The sequence below is a fragment of the Prionailurus bengalensis genome, unplaced genomic scaffold, assembly GCF_016509475.1.
Source record: "Prionailurus bengalensis isolate Pbe53 unplaced genomic scaffold, Fcat_Pben_1.1_paternal_pri Un_scaffold_100, whole genome shotgun sequence".
Taxonomy (NCBI): Eukaryota; Metazoa; Chordata; class Mammalia; order Carnivora; family Felidae; genus Prionailurus; species Prionailurus bengalensis.
The window spans coordinates 20420-43504 of record NW_025091197.1 but is presented as its reverse complement, the minus strand read 5'-3'; the positions used below and the strand labels follow the sequence as shown (position 1 = coordinate 43504).

General features: G+C 56.4%; 1 protein-coding gene and 1 long non-coding RNA gene across 3 annotated transcripts; both read left to right on the top strand.

Annotated features, from left to right (window-relative positions):
- The first annotated feature begins 220 nt into the window (after positions 1-220).
- Positions 221-22247, top strand: LOC122478591 (melanoma-associated antigen C3-like). Its single transcript, XM_043572128.1, has 5 exons — positions 221-1103; positions 2994-3191; positions 3238-3437; positions 20369-20494; positions 20870-22247. Exons 1-5 carry the CDS (start codon positions 371-373, stop codon positions 21752-21754), a joined length of 2142 nt encoding a protein of 713 aa, XP_043428063.1. The 5' UTR covers positions 221-370; the 3' UTR covers positions 21755-22247.
- On the top strand, positions 16429-20530 carry LOC122478592. Of its 2 annotated transcripts, none has more exons than XR_006296106.1 (3): positions 16429-17504; positions 20108-20210; positions 20369-20530. It is a non-coding gene; the product is annotated as an uncharacterized LOC122478592 (long non-coding RNA). The 2 variants fall into 2 exon arrangements; XR_006296105.1 differs by lacking the exon at positions 16429-17504 and adding an exon at positions 19167-19255.
- Positions 22248-23085: the final 838 nt, after the last annotated feature.

Below are 23085 nucleotides of genomic sequence, written 5' to 3'. Positions count from 1 at the left end.
GGAGGAGGAGGTGGAAGAAGTGGATTTGGAGGTGGAGGTGGAGGTGGAGGAGGTGGAGGTTGAGGTGGAGGAGGTGGAGTTGGAGGAAGAGGAGTTGGAAGAGGAGGAGTTGGAGTTGGAGGTGGAGTTGGAGGTGGAGGTGGAGGAGGTGGAGTCGGAGGAAGAGGAGGAGTTGGAGGAGGAGAAAGCAGAGGAGGAGGAGGGGGGATACCCATCTCCTTCCTCCTCCTCCTCCTCCTCCTCCTCTCCTTCCTCCCTGTCCTCCTCCTGCTCTGTCCTCATTCTGGTCCCCCTGGAGGAGGGGTCTGCTGCTGCCGGGTCCCCGAGTCCTCCCCAGAGCCCTCGGAGCTCCTGCCCCTCCCCCAGTGCCATGGCAGGCGCTTCGGGGAGCCAGTCCCACCAGGGCTCCAGCAGCCCCGATGAGGAGGGGTCGAGCACCTGGGGGGCCCCGGCAGGGGCCCAGGCCTCGCTCCCAGATGCGCTCTGCGTGAAGGTGGCCGGCCTGGTGCTGCTTCTGCTCCTCAAGTATCGCACCAAGCAGCCGACCACACGGGCGGAGATGCTGGCGGCGGTTAGCCAAGATGACCAGGACCGCTTCCCCGTGATCTTCCGCCGAGCCTGCGAGTATCTGCAGCTGGTCTTTGGAGTCGACGTGAAGGAAGTGGACCCCCGCGAGCGCTCCTACGTCCTGGTCAGCATCCTGGGCCTCAGCTGCGATGGGACGCCGAGTGGTAGGGACGGCATGCCCAAGACCAGCCTCCTGGTGCTGGTCCTATGGGTGATCCTCCTGGAGGACGACCGTGCCCCTGAGGAGGCGGTGTGGGAAGCGCTGGGGGTCATGGGGGTGTATGCCGGCAGGGAGCACGTATTCTATGGGGAGCCCAGGGAGCTGCTGACCGAAGTCTGGGTGCAGGAAGGGTACCTGGAGTACCGGCAGGTGCCCGGCAGCGAGCCCGCACGCTACGAGTTCCTGTGGGGTCCCAGGGCCCACGCAGAAACCAGCGGCGTGCAAGTGCTGCAGCACATCCTCGCGGTCAACAGCAGGCAGCCCGGGTCTCCGTGTCTGTCCGAAGACGCTGTGAGCCATGAGGAAGAGCGGGCCTGAGCCCGAGGGGCAGCCGGGCCCGTTCCCACCTGGGGTCGAGCAGCTTCTCCTGCGGGACACGAAGCCAGGCCACTTCTCCCCTGCGAGTGCGAGCAGAGCGGGCGCTGGGCGTTGTGAGTAGTGGAGGGCCAGGGCGGCTTGGGGGAAAGCGGGGCCAAGCGCACGTTTGGGTGGGTTCTTGTTCTCTGTCTACGTGGCCTCGGAAATCGATCTTTGTTTCCTCGAGGAAGTTTTCAGATGTTGTTCCTTGTCATAGAAGGTTTCGTGAGCTTCGGGCTCAGTGTGGGAGCGGCACCCACGCCACAGGTGTTCAAGAGTCAGAGTTGTGCCGTTTGGTGCAACGAGCTGGGAACCCTTCCGTCCTCGTTCGGGATCCAGAAGGGAATCGCGGTGCCTGGGCTGGGCACAGACAGGGATGTCTTGCAAACGTGAAGACCTTGGCAGTAAACGGATGGTTTCAGGACATGGAGAAATAAAAGATGTTCGTTCTTGCTTCTTGTGCCTTGTCATCTGTCATTCTGGACAAGGGACATAGAGATGTGTGCCTGCCTTTGCTTGGGTCTCCAAGAAAGGAGGAGACACTCGATCTGAGCAGAGGTCCCCAGCTCACTGGGACATTTGTGGCCGGACGTTCGCTGAGCTCTGCTCACGCTCGGAAGGGCCCTGTGTTGGCAGTGAGGACACTAGGAGAGGCACGACACGTCCCACCCATAGGTGACTATCTAGCAGCTGCGGTCCCCACGGGAAGGCAGGGAAAGGTCCCCTAAGAGGAGCAGAAGAAATGAAAGAAGGCTGAGGCGGTGGGGCTCCAGGGGGGGAGCCCTGCGGTGGAGATGCCCTGCCCGAGCCAGGCTGGCCTGGGATCTCTGTTCAGTGCGATGCCTTCTGGGCAGCTGACCACAATGTAGCGGGGAGGGGACAGTGGCTGCGGTGTGCTCCCTGCCTCTGTCTCCAGGAAGGCGGGGAGTGAGAGCCTGGGTCTGAGGCGCACAGACTCAGCTGTGCAGAGGGCGGGGGCACGGCCCGAGCCCGTCAGAGTCAAGGTGAGGATCCCGGAAAGGATGGTGACAGAGGTGGGAGCCTCAGTCTGGGATGCCTGGTTCGGGCCGGCAGAGAGAAGGGGCCCGGCCGGGCAGCAAGGCGTGCACGTCGACATGTGAGGGAGCACGGCCGGCCCCCCATCCCGGAATCCAGGTCAGTCCAGCCGGCAGCCCGAGAGACCCCGGCAGGGTGGTCAGGCGGAGCCCTTCTCCCAGCGGGGCTAAGGGTGGTAGACTCGGGGCCCCAGAGGGATGGGCCCAGGCTCATCCTGGAGCTGGTGTCTGGACCTGAGGGAGAGCGGTAGGGCCTACTACACCCACCCACCCTGGGTAGAGGCGCTCAGGCCCCGCTGAGGCCGGGGTTTCTGGAGAGGGCGGCCGCAGGCTGTGTCCACTCAACCGTACCTCGGGGGTTTGAGGGAGCTGAGGACCTTGGGGTGAGGGACAGGATCCCAGGTAAGAAAGGGCAGGGGCACAGGCCGGGTGGTGGGTCCAGGTGGGGACATGGGGGGAGGACCGAAGGACTCAGGTCCCTAGGACACAGAGAAGGAACCTGCCAGAGTTCGGGCACCCGCGTCCTTCTGTGAAGGGCCATGGGCAGGATGGGCATCTGGGTGGATGAGTCGGGCCAGACTTCCACAGTGGAGTCTCACAGACACGGGGTGTGTGTGTGTGTGTGTGTGGGCGGGGGGAGGCGGCTGGGACACCTCAAGTGGGCAGAGGGCAGGGCCTGGGCCCTGTGGCCATTCTTGGCGAGGATGCAGAAGGAGGACAGAGGGAGCCTGGGCCCCTCAACAGAGTCAGTCTGAGCCTTCCGAATGCCTGCCCCTCCCCCGCTGACATGGCAGGTGCTCCGTGGAGCCAGTCCGATGAGGACCCCAGCAGCCCCGATGAGGAGGGGTCCAGCACCAGAGGGGCCCCAGAAGGAGCCCAGCCCTCGCTCCCAGATGCATTCGGCATGAGGCTGGCTGACCTGGTGGCATTCCTGCTCCTCAAGTATCCCACTCAGCAGCCGACCGACCACACAGGCGGAGATGCTGGTGCCGGTCAGCCAAGATGACCAGGACCACGTCTCCGTGATCTTCCACCAAGCCTGCGAGTATCTGCAGCTGGTCTTTGGTGTTGACGTGAAGGAAGCGGACGCCAGAGACCACGCCTTCTTCCTGGTCACCATCCTTGGCCTGATATGTGATGGGATGCTAAGCAGTAGGCAGGGCATGCCCACGGCCAGCCTCCTGGTGCTGGTCTTGGGGGTGGTCCTCCTGGAGAACAACTGTGCCCCTGAGGAGGGGGTGTGGAACGTGCGGGCTACCAACTGAGACCTACTCTGATGACAACGTGACCTAGGGGCAAGAAATCAGGACGCGTTATCAGGGCATTACGTGAGCAGCACCAACTAACCAGCGGGATCAGTTGGAAGAGACCAAAGTGGGAAGTGTGTGGCCACCATGAATAAAAGGGGAGCTAACAACTGAAAACCAACTCTGAGAACAACGTGACTTGGGGGCAAGAAAACAGGACTTTCTTTTGGGGCTTATCTGAGCAGGACCAACTAACCAGATGGAACAGTTGGAAAAGACCAAAGCAGAAAGTGGGGGGGAGGGGCTACCAACTGGGATCCTACTCTGAGGACCACTTGATTTAGAGGACAAGAAAACAGGACTCTTTTCTCGGGCCTAAATGCACAGGGCCAGCTAACCAGCAGGAATATTTGGTGGAGACCAAAGATGGGAGTGTGTGCTGGGGAGGGGTGGCTGGAATAAAACGGGGGCTACCAACTGGAACCCTACTCTGAGGACAACTTGACCTGGGGGAAAGATAAAAGGACTCATTGTTGTGGCCTATTTGAAGAGGACCACCTAACCGGCAGGAGCACGTGGAAGAGACCGAGGCGGAACTTTGTTGGCGGTAGGAATAAACGGGGGGCTACCAACTGAGAAACTACTCTGAGGGCAACTTGAACTGGGGGCAAGAGAACAGGACTCTTTGTTGGGGCCTCTCTGAGCAGGAACACCTAATCAGCAGGACCAGTAGGAAGAGACCAAAGCAGAAACTGTGAGGGGGGCAGCAGGAATAAAAGGGGGCAAGCACCTGAAACCATTCTCTGAGTAGAACTTTACCTGGGGGCAAGAAAAAAGGACTCTTTGTTGGGGCCTATCTGTGCCGGAGCAACTAACCAGCATTAACGTTTTGAAGAGACCAATGCAGGAAGTGGGGGAAACGAATAAAAGGGAAGGCAACCATCTGAGACCCTATCCTGAACATAATTTGACCCGGTGGCAAGAAACCAGGACTACTGGTGCGTGTCTATCTGAGCAGGACCAACTAAGAAGCAGGAACAGTTGGAGGAGACCACAGCGGGAAGAGTGGGGAAGGGAACAAAGGGGGACTAAAAGCTGAAACCCTACTTTGAAGACACCTTGACCTGGGGCATGAAAATAGGACTCTTTCTTGGGGCCTATCTGAGCCGGACCATCCAACCAAAAGGAACAGATGGAAGAGACCAAAGCAGCAAGTGGAAGCAATAAAGGGGGCCTACCAACTGAGACCCTACTCTGAGGACAACTTGACCTGGGGGCAAGTCAACAGGACTCTTTGCTGGGGCCTATCTGAGTAGGACCAACTAACCAGCGGGAACAGTTGCAAGAGACCAAAGCGGGAAGTGGGGAGGGGCAGGAATAAAAGGGGTGCTACCAAGTGAGACACTACTCTGAGGACAATTAGACATAGGGGGCAGGAAAACAGGACTCTTGGTGGTGCCTATCTGAGCAGAACCAACTCATCAGGAACATTTGGAGGAGACCAAAGCAGGAAGTGTGTGTGTGTGTGTGTGTGTGCGCGCGTGTGTGTGTGCGTGTGAGTGTGTGTGTGTGTGTTGGGGGGTGGCAGGAATGAAAGTGGGGCTACAAACTGAAAACCAACTCTGAGGACAAATTGACCTGGGGGAAGAAAATCAGTCTTTGTCGGGGCCTATCAGAGCAGGTCCAATTAACCAGAAGGAACTGTTGGAAGACGTCAAAGTGGGAATTGGGGGAGGACAAGAATAAAAGGAGGGTACAAACTCAGACACTACTCTGAGGATAACTTGACCGAGGGGGCATGAAAACATAACTCTTTGTTCGCCCTATCTGAGCAGGAACAATTAACCGGCAGGGACATTTGGAAGAGACCAAAGTGGGAAGTGAGGAGGCAGGAATAAAAGACGGGTACCCCCTGAAACCCTACTCTGAGGACTCCTTGACCAGAGAGCAAGAATATAGGACTTTTTGTTGGGGCCTATCTGAGCAGAACCAACTAACAAGCAGGAATACTTGGAAAAGACCAAAGCAAAATGTGTGGGGTGAGGCTGCGAGTATAAAGGGGGGGCTACCAACTGAGACCCTACCTTGGGGACAGCTTCATCTAGGCGGCAAGAAAATAGGACTTTTCGTTGGGGCCTAAGCAGAGCAAGGAACCAGCAGGGACATCTGGAGCAGACATAAGCGGGAAGTTGGGATGTGCAGGAATAAAGGCAGGGCTACTGCCTGCAACTCTACTCTGAGGACAACTTGACTTGGGGGCAAAAAACCAGGACTCTGTGTTGGGGCCTATCTGAGCAGGATGTACTCATCAGCAGGAACAATTGGACGAGACCAATGCAGGAAGTGCGGGGGTGGGCAGAAGTTGGGGGGGGCTACCAACTGAGACCCTACTCTGAGGGCAACTTAACCTAGGGGGCAAGAAAACTGGACTCTGTGTTGGGACATAGGTGAGCAGGACCAACTAACTAGAAGGAACAGTTAGAAGAGACCAAATAGGGAAGTGTGTGGGGGGTGGGAATAAAAGGGGAGCAACCAACTGAGACCCGACTCTGAGGACAACTTGACTCAGGAGGCAAGAAAACAGGACTCTTTGTTGGGGGCCTACCTGACCAGGAACAACTAACCAACAGGAGCAGTTGGAAGAGACCAAAGCGAGAAGTGAGGGAGGGGCAGGAATAAAAGGGGGACTACCAACTGAGAACTTACTCTGAGGACAACTTGTCCTGGGGCAAGAAAACAGGACTCTTGGCTGGGGCCTATCTAAGCAGGACCAGCTAACCAGCAGGAACAGTTGGAAGAGAGCAAGCGGGATGTGGGGGTGGGGCAGTTATAACAGGGGGGCTAAAAACTGAGACCCGACTCTGAGGACAACTTGACCTATGGGACAAGAAATCAGGACTCTAAGTTGGGGCCTATGTGAGCAGGACCACCTAAGCAGTAGGAACATTTGGAAGAGAACAATGCAGGAAATGTGTGTGGGGGGGGTGCGGGAATAAAAGCAGGGCTACCAACTGAGACCCTACTCTGAGGACAACTTGACCTAGGGAGTAAGAAAACAGGACTCTTCTTTGGGGCCTATCTGAGCAGGACCAACTAAGCAGCAGGAACTGTTGGAAGAGACCAAAGCAGGAAGTAGGGGGTACAGGAATAAAAGGGGGCTAACAACTAAGACCTTACTCTGGGGACAACTTGACCTAGGGGGCAAGTAAAGAGGACTCTTTGTTGGGCCCTATCTGAGCAAGACCAAGTAACCAGCAGGAATAGTTGGAAGAGATCAAAGTGGGAAGTGGGGGAGAGAGAATAAAAGGGGGGCTACAAACTGAAACGCTACTCTGAGGACATCTTGATCTGGAAAAACAGATCTTGATCAAGAAAACAGGACTCTTTGTTGGGACTATCTGAGGAGGGCCAGCTCACCAGTAGGAACAGTTGTTAGACAGCCAAGCAGAACGTGTGCAGAAGGGTTAGGAATAAAAGGGGAGGCTACCAACTGAGACCATACTCTGAGGACAACTAGACCTAGGGGGCAAGGAAACAGGACTCTTTGCTGCGGCCTATCTAACAAGGCCCAACTAATCAGCAGGAACAGTTGGAGAAGACAGAAGCTTGAAGCAGGGTGGCAGCGTTAAGGTGGGGCTACCAACTAAGGCCTTACTCTGAGGACCATGTAACCTGGGGCCAAGAAAACAGGACTCTTTGTTGGGACTATCTGAGGAGGCCCAGCTCACCGGTAGGAGCAGTTGTTAGACAGCCAAGTAGAACATGTGCAGAAGGGTAGGAATAAAAGGGGGGCCACCGACTGAGACCCTACTCTGAAGACAACTCGATATAGGGGACAAGAAAACAGGACTATTGGTTCCGGCCTATCTGAGTAGGACCAACTAACTAACAGGAACAGCTGGAAGAGACCAAAGCAGGATTGGGGGGCAGGAAAAAAGGGAGGCTGCCAACTGAGAACCTGTTCTTCAGACAAGTTGACATTGGGGGCAAGAAACAGGGCTCTTAGTTGGGACCTACCTGAGCAGGACCAACTAACCAGCAGGACCAGCTGGAAGAGACCAAAGCGGGAAGCGTGGGGGGAGAAAACAATAGGGGGGCCACAAACTGAAACCCTACTCGGAGGAGAACTTGACCTGGGGCAAGAAGAAAACAGGACTCTTTTGGGGGGCCTATCTGAGCAGGAGTAACCAACCAGCAGGAAAAATTGGATTAAACCAAAGGAGGAAGTGGGGGGGGGGGCGGAATAAATGGGGAAGCTACAAACTGAGACCCTACTCTGCAGAAAACTTGACCTAGAGGGCAAGAAAATAGGACATTTTCTTGGGGCCTATCTGAAGACAACCAACTAACCAGCAGATACAGTTGGAACATACCAAAGCAGGCAGAGGGGGGTGGCAGGAATAGAAGGGGTACAACCAACAGAGACCATACTCTGAGGATAACTTCATCTAGGGGTCATGAGAAATGGACTCTTTGTTGCGGCCCATCTGAGAAGAACCAACTAACCAGCAGATACAGTTGGAACAGACCAATGCGGCAGGTGTTTGGTGGAGGCAATCAAAGGGGGTCTACCAACTGAGGACCTACTGTGAGATCAACTTGACCTAGTGGGAAAAAAAAAACCAGGACTCTTTTTTGGGCCTATCTGAGCAGGACCAACTAACCAGCAGGAACAGTTGGAAGAGACCAAAGCTGGAAGTGTGTGAGGGGGTGCAGGAATAAAAAGGGGCTACCAGCTGAAACCCTACTCTGAGGACAAACTGACATGGGGGCAAGAAAACAAGACTCTTTGTTGGAGTCTATCTGAACAGGACCAACTAACCAGCAGGAACCTTTGGAGCAGATCAAAGCTGGAAGTGAGGGGAGGCATCAATAAAAGTGGGGCTACCAACTGAGACCCTACTCTGAGGACCATTTGACCTGGAGCAAGAAAACAGACCTCTTTGTTGGGGCTTATCTGACCAGGAACAACTAACCGGCAGGAGCAGTTGGAAGAGACCAGGAAGTGGGGAGGGCAGGTATAAAAGAGGGCCTACCAACTGAGACCCTGCTCTGAGGATAACTTGATCTGGGGGCATGAAAACAGGACCCTTTGTTGGGGCCTATCTTAGCAGGACCAATGAACCAATAGCAGCAGTTGTGAGAGACCAAAGCAGGATGTGGGGATGCGGGAGAAAAAGGGAGGCAACCAACTGAGACCCTACTCTGAGGACAAATTGACCTAGGGGGCAAGAAAACAGGACTCTTGTTTCGGGCCTACATGAGCAGGACCAACTCACCAGCAGGAACCATTACGAGAGAAGAAATGAGGAAGTGTGTGTAAGGGGGTGGCAGGAATAAAAAGGGGGCTACCGACAGAAACCCTACTTTGAGGACAACATGACATAAGGACATGAAAATAGGACTGATTGTTGCGGCCTACCTGAGTAGGACCAACTAACCAGCAAGAACTGTTGGCCCAGGAATAAAGGGGGGGGGCTAACAACTAAGACCTTACTCTGGGGACAACTTGACCTAGGGGGCAAGTAAAGAGGACTCTTTGTTGGGCCCTATCTGTGCAAGACCAACTAAGCAGCAGGAATAGGTGGAAGAGACCAAAGCAGGAAGTGGGGGAGAGAGAATAAAAGGGGGGCTATAAACTGAAACGCTACTCTGAAGACAACTTGACATGGGGGTAAGAAAACGGGACTCTTTGTTGGGACTATCTGAGGAGGACCAGCTCACCAGTAGGAACAGTTGTTAGACAGCTAAGCAGAAAGTGTGCAGAGGGGGTAGGAATAAAAGGGGGCCTACAAACTGAGACCCTACTCTGAGGACAACTTGGCCTAGGGGGCAAGGAAACCGGACTCTTTGCTGCAGCCTATCTAAGAAGGCCCAACTAATCAGCAGGAACAGTTGCAGAAGACAAGAGCTTGAAGCGGGGTGGCAGCATTAAAGTGGGGCTACCAACTAAGGCCCTACTCTGAGGACCATGTAACCTGGGGCCAAGAAAACAGGACTCTTTGTTGGGGCCTATCTGAGCAGGACCAAGTTACCAAAGTAGTTGGAAGAGACCAAAGGGGGAAGTGTGTGGGGGCAGGAATAAAAGGGGGACTACCAACGGAAACACACCTCTGAGGAAAACATGCCCTGGGGGCAAGGAAACAGGAATTGTGGGGGGGGTTCTGAGTAGGACCAACTACCTAGAGGGAACAGTTGGAGGGGACCAAAGCAGGCATTGTGTGGGTGAGGCAGCAGGAATAAAAGTGGGGCTGCCAACTGAAACCCTACTTTGAGGACAAATTGACCAGGGGGCAAGAAAATAGGAGTCTTTATTGGGGTCTACCTGAGCAGGACCAAGTAAGCAGCAGGAACTGTTGGAAGAGACCAAAGCAGGAAGTAGGGGGTGCAGGAATAAAAGGGGACGCCAACAACTAAGACCTTACTCTGGGGACAATTTGACCTGGGGGGCAAGTAATTAGGACTCTTTGTTGGGCGTATCTGCACAGGACCAACTAAGCAGCAGGAATAGTTGGAAGGGACGGAAGCGGGAAGTGTGGGAGAGGGAATAAAAGAGGGCCTACCAACTGAAACCCTACTCCGAGGACAACTTGACTTGGGGGCAAGAAAATAGGACACTTTGTAGGGACTATCTGAGGAGGACCAACTCACCAGTAGGAACAGGTGTTAGATAGCTAAGCAGAAAGTGTGCGGAGGGGGTAGGAATAAAAAGGGGGCTACCTACTGATATGCTTCTCTGAAGACAATGTGACCTAGGGGGCAAGAAAACAGGGCTCTTTCCTGGGGCCTATCTTAGCAGGATCAACTAACCAGCCTGAGCAGTTGAAGAGACCACCTAGGGAAGTGTCGGGTGGAGCAGGAATAAAACTGGGGCACCCAAAGGAAACCCTACTCTGAGGGAAACTGGGCCTCAGGGGCAAGAAAAGAGGACTCTTTCTTGGGGCCCATCTGAGTAGGACCAACTAACCATCAGGAATAGTTGTAAGAGACCAAAGCAGAAAGTGGGAGGAGGCAGAAATAAAAGGGGGGCTATCATCTGAGACCCTACTCTGAGGACAACTTGACTTAGGGGACAAGAAAATAGGACTCTATTTGGGGCCTATCTGAGCAGGACCAACTAAGCAGCAGGAACTGTTGGAAGAGACCAAAGTGGGAATTGGGTGGGGGCAGGAATAACAGGGGGCTAACAACTGAGACCCTACTCTGGGGACAACTTGACCTAGGGAGCAATAAAACAAACAATACTCTTGGTGGGACCTATGTGAGCAGGACCAACTAACTTGCCGTAACACTTGGAAGAGACCAAACCTGGAAGAGCGTTGGGGTCAGGGAAAAAAGTGGGGCTAACAGTTGAAACCCGACTCTGGAGAATTTGACCTGGTGGCAAGAAAATGACTCTTTGTTGGGGCCTATCTGAGCAGGACCAACTAACCAGGAGGAACAGTAGGAAGAGTCGGAAGCAGGAAGTGTGTGTGTGGGGGGGGGGGGAGAAGCAGGAATAAAAGGGGGTACCAACTGAAACCCTAGTCTGAGGACAACTTGACCTGGAGGCAAGAGAACAGGACTCTTTGTTGAGCGCTATATAAGCAGGACCAAGTAACCAGCAGGAACAGATGGAAGAGACCAAAGCAGAAAGTATGTGGGGGACAGGAATAAAAGGGGTACCTCCAACTGAGCCCCAACTCAGAGGACAACTTGTCCTGGGCGCAAAAAAACAGGATTTTTTGTTGGGGCCTATCTGAGCAAGACCAACTAACAAGCAGGAACATTTGGAAGAGACCCAAGCAGAAAGTGTGTGTGTGGGTGGGGGGCAGAAATCAAAGAGGAGGCTACCAACTAGGACCCTCCTCTGGCGACAACTTGATCTAGGCCGCAGGAACATAGGATTTTTGTTGAGGCCTATCTAGGTAGAACAAGTAACCAGCAGGAACAGTTGGAAGAGACCAAACCAGAAAGTGTGGGCGGGCAGGAATAAAAGGGGAGGCTACCATCTGAGACCCTACCCTGGGGACAACTTGACCTAGGGAGCAAAACAAAACAAAACAAAACAAAACAAAACAAACAAAACAGGAATCTTGGTGGGGCCTCTCTGAGCAAGACCAACTAACCAGCAGGAACAGTTGAAAGAGACCAAAGAGGGAAGTATGTGGGAAACAGGAATAATGGGGGAGGGGATCCAAACTGAAACTCAACTCTGAGGACAACTTGAACTCGGGGCAAGAAAACAGGAGTATTGTTGGGGCCTGAGAAGGAACATCTAACGAGCAGAACAGTTGAAAGACACCAAATCAGCAAGTGTGTGTCGGGGGGTGGCAGTAGTAAAAGGGGGACTACCAACTGAAATCATACTCTGAGGACAACTTGATTTGAGGGCAGGAAAACAGCACTTTTTGTTGGGGCCTATCTAAGCAGGACAAACTATCCACCCGGAACAGTTGGAAGAGACCAAAGCAGGAAGTGTGTGGGGGTGGGGGGGCGGAATAAAGGGAGGGGGCGACAAACTAAGACCCTACTCTGGGGACAACCTGACCTAGGGGGCAAGAAAACAAGACTCTTTCTTTGGGCGTATCTGAGCAAGACCAAGTAACCACAAGGAGAATTTTGGAAGAAACCAAGGAGGGAATTGTGTGTGGTGCAGGAATAAAAGGGGTGCTACCATCTTAAACCCAACTCTGAGGACAACTTACTTTGGGGCAAGAAAACATGACTTATTCTTGGGGCCTATCTGAGCAGGACCAACTAAACAGCAGGAAGTGTTGGAAGAGAACAAAGCAGGAATGGGAGGAGCAGGAATAAAAAGGGAGGCTACAAAGGAGAACCAACTCTGGGGACAACATGACCTAGGGGAGAGAAAACAGGAATCTTTGTTGGGCCCCATATGGGCAGGACAAACTTCCCAACAGGAGCGGTTGGACGAGACCAAGGAGGGAAGCGTGTGGGGCGCAGGAAACAAGGTGGGCTACGAACTTAAACCCAACTCTGAGGACAATTTACCTGGGGGCAAGAAAACATGACTTATTCTTTGGGCCTATCTGAGCAAGACCAACTAACCAGCAGGAACAGTTGGAAGAGATAGGAATTGGAGGGGGGCAGGAATGAAAAGGACGCTACAAATGAGACCCTAGTCTGGGGACAACATTTTCTAGGGGGCAACAAAATGGGACACTTTGTTGGGCCCTGCCTGAGTAGGACAAACTAACCAACAGAAGAGGTTGGAAGAGACCAAGGAGGGAAGTGTGTGGGGTGCAGGAATAAAAGGGGGGCTACCAACTTAAATCCAACTCTAAGGACACCTTGACCTGGGGACAAGAAAATAGGACTCTTTGTTGGGACCTATCTGAAAGGGAACAACTCACCGCCAGGAACACTTGGAACAGACCAAAGTGGGAAGTGGCAGTTGGGAGGGGCATTAATAAAAGGAGGGCTCCCAACTGACACACTACTCTGAGGACAACATGACCTTGGGGGCAAGTAAACAGGACTCTTTTGCGGGGCCTATCTAAGCAGGACCAGCTAACCAGCAGGAACAGTTGTTAGAGACCCAAGCAGAATGTGTGGGGAGGAAGGAATGAAACGGGAGGCTACCAACTGAGACCCTACTCTGGGGAAAACTTGACCTCGAGGGCAAGAACAGGACTCTTTGTGGAGGACTACCTAAGCAGGACCGACAAACCAGCAGGAACAGTTGGAGCAGACCAAAGTGGGACATGTGGGGGGGGGGGACAGCAATAAAAGTGGGGCTACCAATTTACACCCTACTCTGAGGACAACCTGGAACAAGAGAACAGGACTCTTTGTTAGGGCCTATCTGACCAGGACCAACTAACCAGCAGGAGAATTTGGAAGAGACCAAAGAGGGGTGTTGGCTTCAAAGGGGCCTACGGACCGAGACCCTACTCTGAGGACAATGTGACCTGGAGCAGGAAAATAGGACTCTTTACTGGGGCCTATCTGAGAAGTACCAACTAAGCAGCAGGAGTAGTTGGTAGGGATCAAAGCGGGAAGTGGTGGGGGAGGGAATAAAAGGGGGGCTTCAAACTGAGACACTACCCTGGGGACAATTTGAATTAGGGATCAAGAAAACAGGACTCTTGGTGGGGCCTATCTGAGCAGGACCAACCGACCAGCGGGTACAGTTGGAGCACACCGATGTGGGAAGTGTGTGGGGGGGGAGCAGGAATCAAAGGGGGTCTACCAACTCAGATCCTACTCTGAGGACAACTTGACCTAGGGGCAATAAATCAGGACTCTTGGGGGACCTATCTGAGCAGGACCAACTAACCCACAAGAACAGTTGGAAGAGGCCAAACTTGGAATTGGGGGGGAAGAAATAAAATGGTGGCAACCAACTGAGACCCTACTCTGAGGACAACTTGACCTGGGGGGGCAACAAAACAGGAAACTTGGTCTGGGCCTCTCTGAGCAGGATCAACTAATCAGCAGGAAGAGTTGGAAGAGACCAAAGCGAGAAGTGTGGGGGTTCAGACACAAAACAGGGGCAACCAAGTCAGACCCTACTCTGAGGACATCGTGACCTTGGGGGCAAGAAACGGGACTCTTTCTCCGGGGCTATCTGAGAAGACGCACTCACCAGCAGGAACAGTTGGAAGAGACCAGAGCAAGAAGCGTTGTGGGACAGGAATAAAAAGGGGGCTACCAATGGAGACAGTACTCTGAGGGCAAGTTAATCTGGGGGTAAGAAAACAGGACTTTTTGTTGGGGCCTATCTGAGCAGGACCAACTAACTAACAGGAGAAGTTGGAAGAGGCCAAGAAGGGAAGTGTGTGAGGTACAGGAATAAAAGCGGGGGCTACCACCTTATACCCAACTCTGAGAACAACTTGACCTGGGGGCAAGGAAACACGATTATTTGGGGGCCTATCTGAGCAGTACCGACTAACCAGTAGTAAGAGTTGGAAGAGAACAAAGCAGGAACTGTGTGTTGGGGGTGGTGGTGGCAGGAATAAAAAGGGGGCTACCAATTAAACCCTACTTTGAGGACAGCTTGACCTAGGGGCATGAAAATAGGACTCTTTGTTGGGGCCTACCTAACTGAGCAGGATAAAGGAACAGTTGCAAGAGACCAAATTGAGAAGTGGTGGTGGGGGGGGAGCTATAAAAGGGGTGCTACCAACTAAGACCCTACTCTGGAAACAACTTTACCTAGGAGGCAGAAAATATGTTTCCTTGATGGGGCCTATCTGAGCAGTACCAACTATACCAGCAGGAAGGGTTGGAACAGTCCAAAGCGGGAAGTGTCGGGGGGGGGGGCAGCAATAAAAATGGTGCTCCCAACTGGGACTGTACTCTGAGGACAGCTTGACTCTGGGGACCATAAAACAGGACATTTTGGGGGGGGGGCTATCTGAGATTGATGTCTAACCAGCAGGAACAGTTGGAAGAGACTAATGCAGGAAGTGTGGGGGGCAGGAATAAAAGGGGGGGCTAGTAACTGAGACCATACTCTGAGGGCAACTTGATCTAGGGGGCAAGAAAACAGGGCTCTTTGTTGGGACCTATCTGATAAGGACGAACTAACCAGCAGGAACAGTTGGAAGAGACCAAAGCAGGAAGTGGGGTGGGGAGGGAATAAAAGGGGGACTACAAACTGAAATCCTACTCTGAGGACAAGTTGACTTGGGGGCAAGAAAGTAGGACTTTTTGTTGTGGCCTATCTGAGCAGAACCAACCAACCAGCAGTAAAATCTGGAAGGACCAAACCAGGAAGGTGGGGGGGGGCAGGAACAAATGGGGGGCTACAAATTGAGATGCTACCCTGTGGACAACTTGACACACGAGGCAAGAAAACATGACTCTTATTGGGGCCTATCTGAGTCGGACCAACTAACGAGCAGGAACAGTTGGATGAGTTCAAAGCAGGAAATGGGGAGGCAGGAATAAAAGTGGACACCAACTGAGATCCTACTCTATGGACAACGTGACCTGGGGGGCAAGAAACCAGGGTTCTTCCTTCTGGCCTATCTGAGCGGTACTACCTAATCAGCAGGAAGAGCTGGAAGACACCAAAGCAGGAAGTGTGGGAGGCATGAGTAAAAGGGGGGCTACCAACGAAGACCCTACTCTGAGGACAACTTGAACTGGGGCAAGTAAACAGGGGTCTTTGTTGGGGCCTATCTGACCAGGACCAACTAGCCACCAGGAGTACTTGAAGAGACCAAAGCGAGAAGTTTGCCGGGGCAGGTATAAACGGGGGCTACCAACTGAGACCCTAATCTGAGGACGACTTGGCCTGGGGGCAAGAAAACAGGACTCCCTTTTGTGGCCCATGTGAGCAGGACCAAGTAACCAATAGACCAGTTGGAATGGACCAAAGCTGGAAGTGGGGGGGGGGCAGGAAACAAGGGAGGCAACCAACACACACCCTACTCTGAGGACAACGTGACCTCGGGGGCAAGAAAACAGGACTCTTGGTTCGTGCCTATGTGAGCTGGACCAACTAACCAGCAGGAACAGTTGGAAGAGACCAAACCAGGAAGTGTGTTTGGAGGAGTGGCAGGAATATAAAGGGGACTGCCAAATTAAACCAGATGCTGAGAACAATGTGACCTAGGGGCATGAAATTAGGACTGTTTCTTGCAGCCTACTTGAGAAGGAACAATTAACCAGCAGGAACACTTGGAAGATACCAAAGCAGGAACTGGGTGGATCGGGAATAAAAGGGGGCTACCAACTAAGACCCTACTCTGGAGACAACTTGACCTGGGGGGAAAGAAAACAGGAATCATGGTGCAGCCTATCTGAGCAGGGCCAACTAACCAGCAGGAAGAGATGAAAGAGACCAAAGTGAGAAGTGTGTGGGGGGGAGCACTAAAAGGGGGGCTACAAACTTAAACCCAACTCTGAGGACAACTTGACCTGGGGCCAAGAAAACAGGACTTTTTGTTGGGCCTTACTGAACAAGACCAACTAATCAGCAGGAGCAGTTGAAAGAGACCAAAGCAGGAAGTGTGTGTGGGGGGGCGTGGTCAGCAGGTACAAAAGGGGGGTGCCAAATTAAACACAACTGTGAGGACAACTTGTCCTAGGGGCAGGAAAATAGGATTCTTTGTGGAGACATACACAAGCAGGACAAACTAACCTATAGGAACAGTTGGAAGAGACCAAAGCAGGAAGGGGGAGGCAGGAATAAAAGGGGAGGCTACCACCTGAAATCCTACTCTGAGGTCAACTTGACCTAGTGGAATAAAAATAGGACTCGTAGTTGGGGCCTATCTGAGCAGGACCAATTAACCAGCAGGCACAGGTTGAAAAGACCGAAGCAGGAAGTGTGGGGTGGGCAATAGGAATAAAAGGGTGGGGGCACCAACCGACTCCCTACTCTGATGACCACTTGACCTGGGGGAAAGAAAATAGGACTCTTTGTTGGGCCCTATCTGAGCAGGACCAAGTAACAAGCAGGAACCGTTGGAAGAGACCAAAGTAGACAGAGTGGGAGGGCAGGGAAAAAAAAGGGGGGGGCTACCAAGTAAGACCCTACTCTGGGGACAACTTGATCTAGATGGTAAGAAAACAAGACTGTTTGTTCGGTCCTATCTGAGCAGGAGCAAATAACCAGCAGGAGCCTTTGGAAGAGAACCAAACGGGAATGGGGGGGGGGATAAGAGGGGGCCTGCCAAATGGGACCCAATTCTGAGGACAACTTAACCTGGCGGCAAGATAATAGGACTCTTTGGGGGCCAATCTGAGTAGGACCAACTAACCAGTGGGAACAGTTGGAAGAGGCCAAAGCAGGAATTGGAGGGCAGGAATAAAAGGGGGGCTACCAGCTGAGACCATACTCTGAGAACAACTGGACAAAGCGGGCAAGTAAATTAAGACTCTTATTTGGAGCCAATCTGAGTAGGACCATCTAACCAGCAGGAAGAGTTGGAAGAGACCAAAGCAGGAAGTGTGGTGAGCAGGAATGAAAGGGGGCTAGTAACTGAGACCCTACTCGGAACACTACTTGACCCAGGGGGCAAGAAAACAGGACTCTTTATTGGGGCCTGTTGAGCAGGACCAACTACACATCAGGAATCGTTGGAAGAGACCAAACCGGTAAGTGGGAGGGAGCAGGAGTAATAGGGGGGCTGCCAACTGAGTCCCTACTCTGAGGACAACTTGTGTTGGGGACAAGGCAACAGGACTCTTTGCTGGGACATATCTGAGCATGACCAACAAACCAGTGATTACACTTGGAAGAGACCAAAGCAAGAAATGTGTGTGGGGGGGTGTGGCAGGAATAAACGGGGGGGGGGGGGTGGGGGGCTACCAACTGCAACAGTACTCTGAGGACAACATGACATGGGGTCAAGAAAATAGAACACTTTGTTGGGGCCCTGTCGGAGCAGAACCAACCAACCAGCAAGAACAGCTAGAAGAGACCAAAGCAAGAAGAGAGGGGGGAGGAATAGAAGGGGGGCTACCAACTGAGACACTCCTCTGAGGACAACTTGTCCTAGGAGCAAGGAAAACAGGAGGCTTTGTTCAGGCCTATCTGAGCAGGACCAAGTAACCAGCAGGAACAGTTGGAAGAGAGAAAAGTCGGAAGTGTGTGTGGCGGGGCGGCAGGAATAATAGGGGGGACGGGCCCAGGCTCTTCTGCAGCAGGTGTGGGGACTTCATGGCGATCCGCAGGGCCCATCCCGCCCCGGGGAGAGGAGATCAGCCTGGGCCGTGGGTGCCGGGGTACGTGTAGAGGGTGGCCGCAGGCCCCGTCCACTCAACTGTGCCTCGGGGATCTGAGGAAGCTGAGGACCTTGGGGTGAGGGACAGGATCCTAGGTCAGGAAACGGCAGGGACACAGGACGGGGCCACGGTGTCCAGGTGGGGGTCAGAGGGAGGACTGAGGGACTCGGGCCCCCAGGACAGAGGGGACGCCCCAAAGTTCAAGACTTCAGGCCTTCTGAGAAGGGCCCTTGGGAGGCATGGGGACTCGCGGAGGAGAGTCGGGCCAGACTTCCGCAGCCGGGTCTCAGAGACACCGGAGGAGGCGCAGGGGGCGGGGGGTGGCTGGGACACCTCAGGTGGGCAGAGGGCAGGGCCCGTGTCCCGGGGCGATTCCTAATGAGGAACAGAGGGACCTGCAGGCAAAGGAGCCTGGACCCCACAACAGAGTCAGTCCGCGCAGGCCCCCGGGAGGGATGGGGACACTGGGCGAGGCTGGACTTGGGCATCCGGGTCTCGGATCACCTGGACGGGGGAGTGGGGGTCGGATGGGTGAGCTGGGGAGAACCGAGGACCCGCTGTCTGTTGGGAGCAGCCGCTCCGGTGGGCAGAGGGGAGGAGGGCCCAGGTGCTGTCAGGAGACCAGGTCCACCCCAGCCCAGAGCTACGAAGTCAGTCCGTGCCGCAGGCCCGGGGAGCCCCTGCATCGGGCGGCCAGAGGTGGCCGGCGCCCCGTCACTGAGCCTGGGCGGTGCGTCCCAGAGACCTTCAGACCCCGGTCTGAGGGGCACGAGTTCCCATCGTCAGCGGCCACGCACACAGGCCGTCCCCGGGGTGCAGGAGGCCACGGAGGGAACACCGAGGGAGGGACTCTGGCCCCCAGAACGCAGGCCCCGGCCCGGAAGGCGACCCCTAGCGGCAGCCTAGGGAAGCCCCTAGTGGGAATGAGGCCCCGCGGGGTGTCTGGACTTCCGCATCCGGGTCTCAAGAGACTGGCGGGGCGGGGCGGGGCGGGGCGGGGCGGGGCGAGGGGGCCTCGGCGTCGGCGTCGGCGTCGGCGTCGGCGTCGGCGTCGGCGTCTTCCGGCCGCGCCTCGAATCCCGTCAGGCGCGGGAAGGGCGCAGAGCCTCGTGGGCTTCGAGGTGAGGCCCAGCGGGAGGAGCGAGGGGGCCGGGACCCAGAGGGGAATGAGTCCGGCGGTGGGGGCGGCGGTGGAGGCCGCAGGGCGGCGCGCCCACGACGACTGTGACCAGGGCGTGAGGCGTGGGCGGACTCGGGCTCTGGGTCCCAGCCCGACTGAGAGCTGGTTGCGCGCGAGGAGCCGGCGTCAGGCGGCAGAGCCCGAGGCCCAGGCCGCCCAGGGAGTCCGGATGGGGACGAGAGGATAGGGCTGAGGGACCCCCAAGGAAGCCACGTGAGCCCCCCGCCATCGGCCCCGGGCCTCCCCGGACTTGGTCGCCTCGTGCGACGCCAGCCGCCTTGGCCCGGACCTCGCCGGGCCGTGAGGGTTGTGGTGGGAGGCAGCGGGCCCGGGGCTCCCCGGGAGAGCCCTGCGGGAGGACGGCCGGAGGCCCCTTGGACCCCAGCCCCGGGGCCGCCCTCGGAAAGCCGCCCCCGCGGTGGGTCTGGGCGAGGGGAGGGCCTTGGTGTGCGGGGCTGGACCCCGGTCAGCCGAGGCAGGATCCCGGGCCCTGGCCGGGGTGCAGGGGAGAGAGGAGGCGCTGCCTCGCAGCCCAGGACACCTGCGTAGGGCCCAGGCCTGCCTGCCCTGCCGCTCGGGTCCGCTCTGGCTGTCAGCGGAGGCCCAGAAGGGGCAGGCCCAGGCTGGATGGGGGGTGGGGGGGGTGGGGGCTCCCGGGGCGGGGCCGCCCAGAGTCCTGGCCAGAATCTCCTGGCCGCAGTGGGGGGTGGGGGCCCGGGACGATGCTCGCGGTCTGCACCCACCCTGAGACCCTGAGGCGCCCCCTCCCTCCCCCCCTCCCTCCCTCTTCCAGGGGCTCTGCGAGCTCTGCAGTTGAGGCCTTGGTCTGAGGCAGGAGTCCTGAGCTCACAGAGCAGAGGAGGCGCGGCCGCGTGCCAGTCGGTTGTCCAGGCGAGGTGCGTGCTCCGCGCGTGGGGCCGGGGGCTCGCCCATCCCACCCCAGAGGGGACCCCTCGGCCCCCAACCCCCACGCGGCCCCGCTCTCAGGCCTGGGAGCTCGGGGTCTGGGTGGGCTGGGCCTCCCCCTGAGGAGCCACCCCTCTTCTGTCTTCAGGGTCTGGCGACCATCATGCCCCTGGGTGAGAGCAGTGTGTTCTGCAAGCTGAAGGAGGAGCCAAGAGAGGTCCCGCTGCCATGGGATGCACCGCTGCCAGAGCCTGAGGACAGGGAGGTGGAGGAGGTGGAGTTGAAGAAGGAGGAGGTGGAGTTGAAGAAGGAGGAGGTGGAGGAGGTGGAGGAGGTGGAGGAGGTGGATTTGGAGGAGGAGGAGGAGGTGGATTTGGAGGAGGAGGAGGAGGTGGAGGAGGTGGAGTTGAAGGAGGAGAAGGCGGAGGAGGAGGAGGAGGTGGAAGAAGTGGATTTGGAGGTGGAGGTGGAGGTGGAGGAGGTGGAGGTTGAGGTGGAGGAGGTGGAGTTGGAGGAAGAGGAGTTGGAAGAGGAGGAGTTGGAGTTGGAGGTGGAGTTGGAGGTGGAGGTGGAGGAGGTGGAGTCGGAGGAAGAGGAGGAGTTGGAGGAGGAGAAAGCAGAGGAGGAGGAGGGGGGATACCCATCTCCTTCCTCCTCCTCCTCCTCCTCCTCCTCTCCTTCCTCCCTGTCCTCCTCCTGCTCTGTCCTCATTCTGGTCCCCCTGGAGGAGGGGTCTGCTGCTGCCGGGTCCCCGAGTCCTCCCCAGAGCCCTCGGAGCTCCTGCCCCTCCCCCAGTGCCATGGCAGGCGCTTCGGGGAGCCAGTCCCACCAGGGCTCCAGCAGCCCCGATGAGGAGGGGTCGAGCACCTGGGGGGCCCCGGCAGGGGCCCAGGCCTCGCTCCCAGATGCGCTCTGCGTGAAGGTGGCCGGCCTGGTGCTGCTTCTGCTCCTCAAGTATCGCACCAAGCAGCCGACCACACGGGCGGAGATGCTGGCGGCGGTTAGCCAAGATGACCAGGACCGCTTCCCCGTGATCTTCCGCCGAGCCTGCGAGTATCTGCAGCTGGTCTTTGGAGTCGACGTGAAGGAAGTGGACCCCCGCGAGCGCTCCTACGTCCTGGTCAGCATCCTGGGCCTCAGCTGCGATGGGACGCCGAGTGGTAGGGACGGCATGCCCAAGACCAGCCTCCTGGTGCTGGTCCTATGGGTGATCCTCCTGGAGGACGACCGTGCCCCTGAGGAGGCGGTGTGGGAAGCGCTGGGGGTCATGGGGGTGTATGCCGGCAGGGAGCACGTATTCTATGGGGAGCCCAGGGAGCTGCTGACCGAAGTCTGGGTGCAGGAAGGGTACCTGGAGTACCGGCAGGTGCCCGGCAGCGAGCCCGCACGCTACGAGTTCCTGTGGGGTCCCAGGGCCCACGCAGAAACCAGCGGCGTGCAAGTGCTGCAGCACATCCTCGCGGTCAACAGCAGGCAGCCCGGGTCTCCGTGTCTGTCCGAAGACGCTGTGAGCCATGAGGAAGAGCGGGCCTGAGCCCGAGGGGCAGCCGGGCCCGTTCCCACCTGGGGTCGAGCAGCTTCTCCTGCGGGACACGAAGCCAGGCCACTTCTCCCCTGCGAGTGCGAGCAGAGCGGGCGCTGGGCGTTGTGAGTAGTGGAGGGCCAGGGCGGCTTGGGGGAAAGCGGGGCCAAGCGCACGTTTGGGTGGGTTCTTGTTCTCTGTCTACGTGGCCTCGGAAATCGATCTTTGTTTCCTCGAGGAAGTTTTCAGATGTTGTTCCTTGTCATAGAAGGTTTCGTGAGCTTCGGGCTCAGTGTGGGAGCGGCACCCACGCCACAGGTGTTCAAGAGTCAGAGTTGTGCCGTTTGGTGCAACGAGCTGGGAACCCTTCCGTCCTCGTTCGGGATCCAGAAGGGAATCGCGGTGCCTGGGCTGGGCACAGACAGGGATGTCTTGCAAACGTGAAGACCTTGGCAGTAAACGGATGGTTTCAGGACATGGAGAAATAAAAGATGTTCGTTCTTGCTTCTTGTCCCTTGTCATCTGTCATTCTGGACAAGGGACATAGAGATGTGTGCCTGCCTTTGCTTGGGTCTCCAAGAAAGGAGGAGACACTCGATCTGAGCAGAGGTCCCCAGCTCACTGGGACATTTGTGGCCGGACGTTCGCTGAGCTCTGCTCACGCTCGGAAGGGCCCTGTGTTGGCAGTGAGGACACTAGGAGAGGCACGACACGTCCCACCCATAGGTGACTATCTAGCAGCTGCGGTCCCCACGGGAAGGCAGGGAAAGGTCCCCTAAGAGGAGCAGAAGAAATGAAAGAAGGCTGAGGCGGTGGGGCTCCAGGGGGGGAGCCCTGCGGTGGAGATGCCCTGCCCGAGCCAGGCTGGCCTGGGATCTCTGTTCAGTGCGATGCCTTCTGGGCAGCTGACCACAATGTAGCGGGGAGGGGACAGTGGCTGCGGTGTGCTCCCTGCCTCTGTCTCCAGGAAGGCGGGGAGTGAGAGCCTGGGTCTGAGGCGCACAGACTCAGCTGTGCAGAGGGCGGGGGCACGGCCCGAGCCCGTCAGAGTCAAGGTGAGGATCCCGGAAAGGATGGTGACAGAGGTGGGAGCCTCAGTCTGGGATGCCTGGTTCGGGCCGGCAGAGAGAAGGGGCCCGGCCGGGCAGCAAGGCGTGCACGTCGACATGTGAGGGAGCACGGCCGGCCCCCCATCCCGGAATCCAGGTCAGTCCAGCCGGCAGCCCGAGAGACCCCGGCAGGGTGGTCAGGCGGAGCCCTTCTCCCAGCGGGGCTAAGGGTGGTAGACTCGGGGCCCCAGAGGGATGGGCCCAGGCTCATCCTGGAGCTGGTGTCTGGACCTG

Bases quoted from the DNA above. Each gene is read 5' to 3' on its own strand.
- LOC122478591 (XM_043572128.1), top strand. From the start codon at position 371: ATGGCAGGCGCTTCGGGGAGCCAGTCCCACCAGGGCTCCAGCAGCCCC. The intron at 1,104-2,993 runs GAGCCCGAGGGG...CTGACATGGCAG, and splicing joins CCATGAGGAAGAGCGGGCCT to GTGCTCCGTGGAGCCAGTCC. The intron at 3,438-20,368 runs GTGTGGAACGTG...TTCTGTCTTCAG, and splicing joins ACTGTGCCCCTGAGGAGGGG to GGTCTGGCGACCATCATGCC.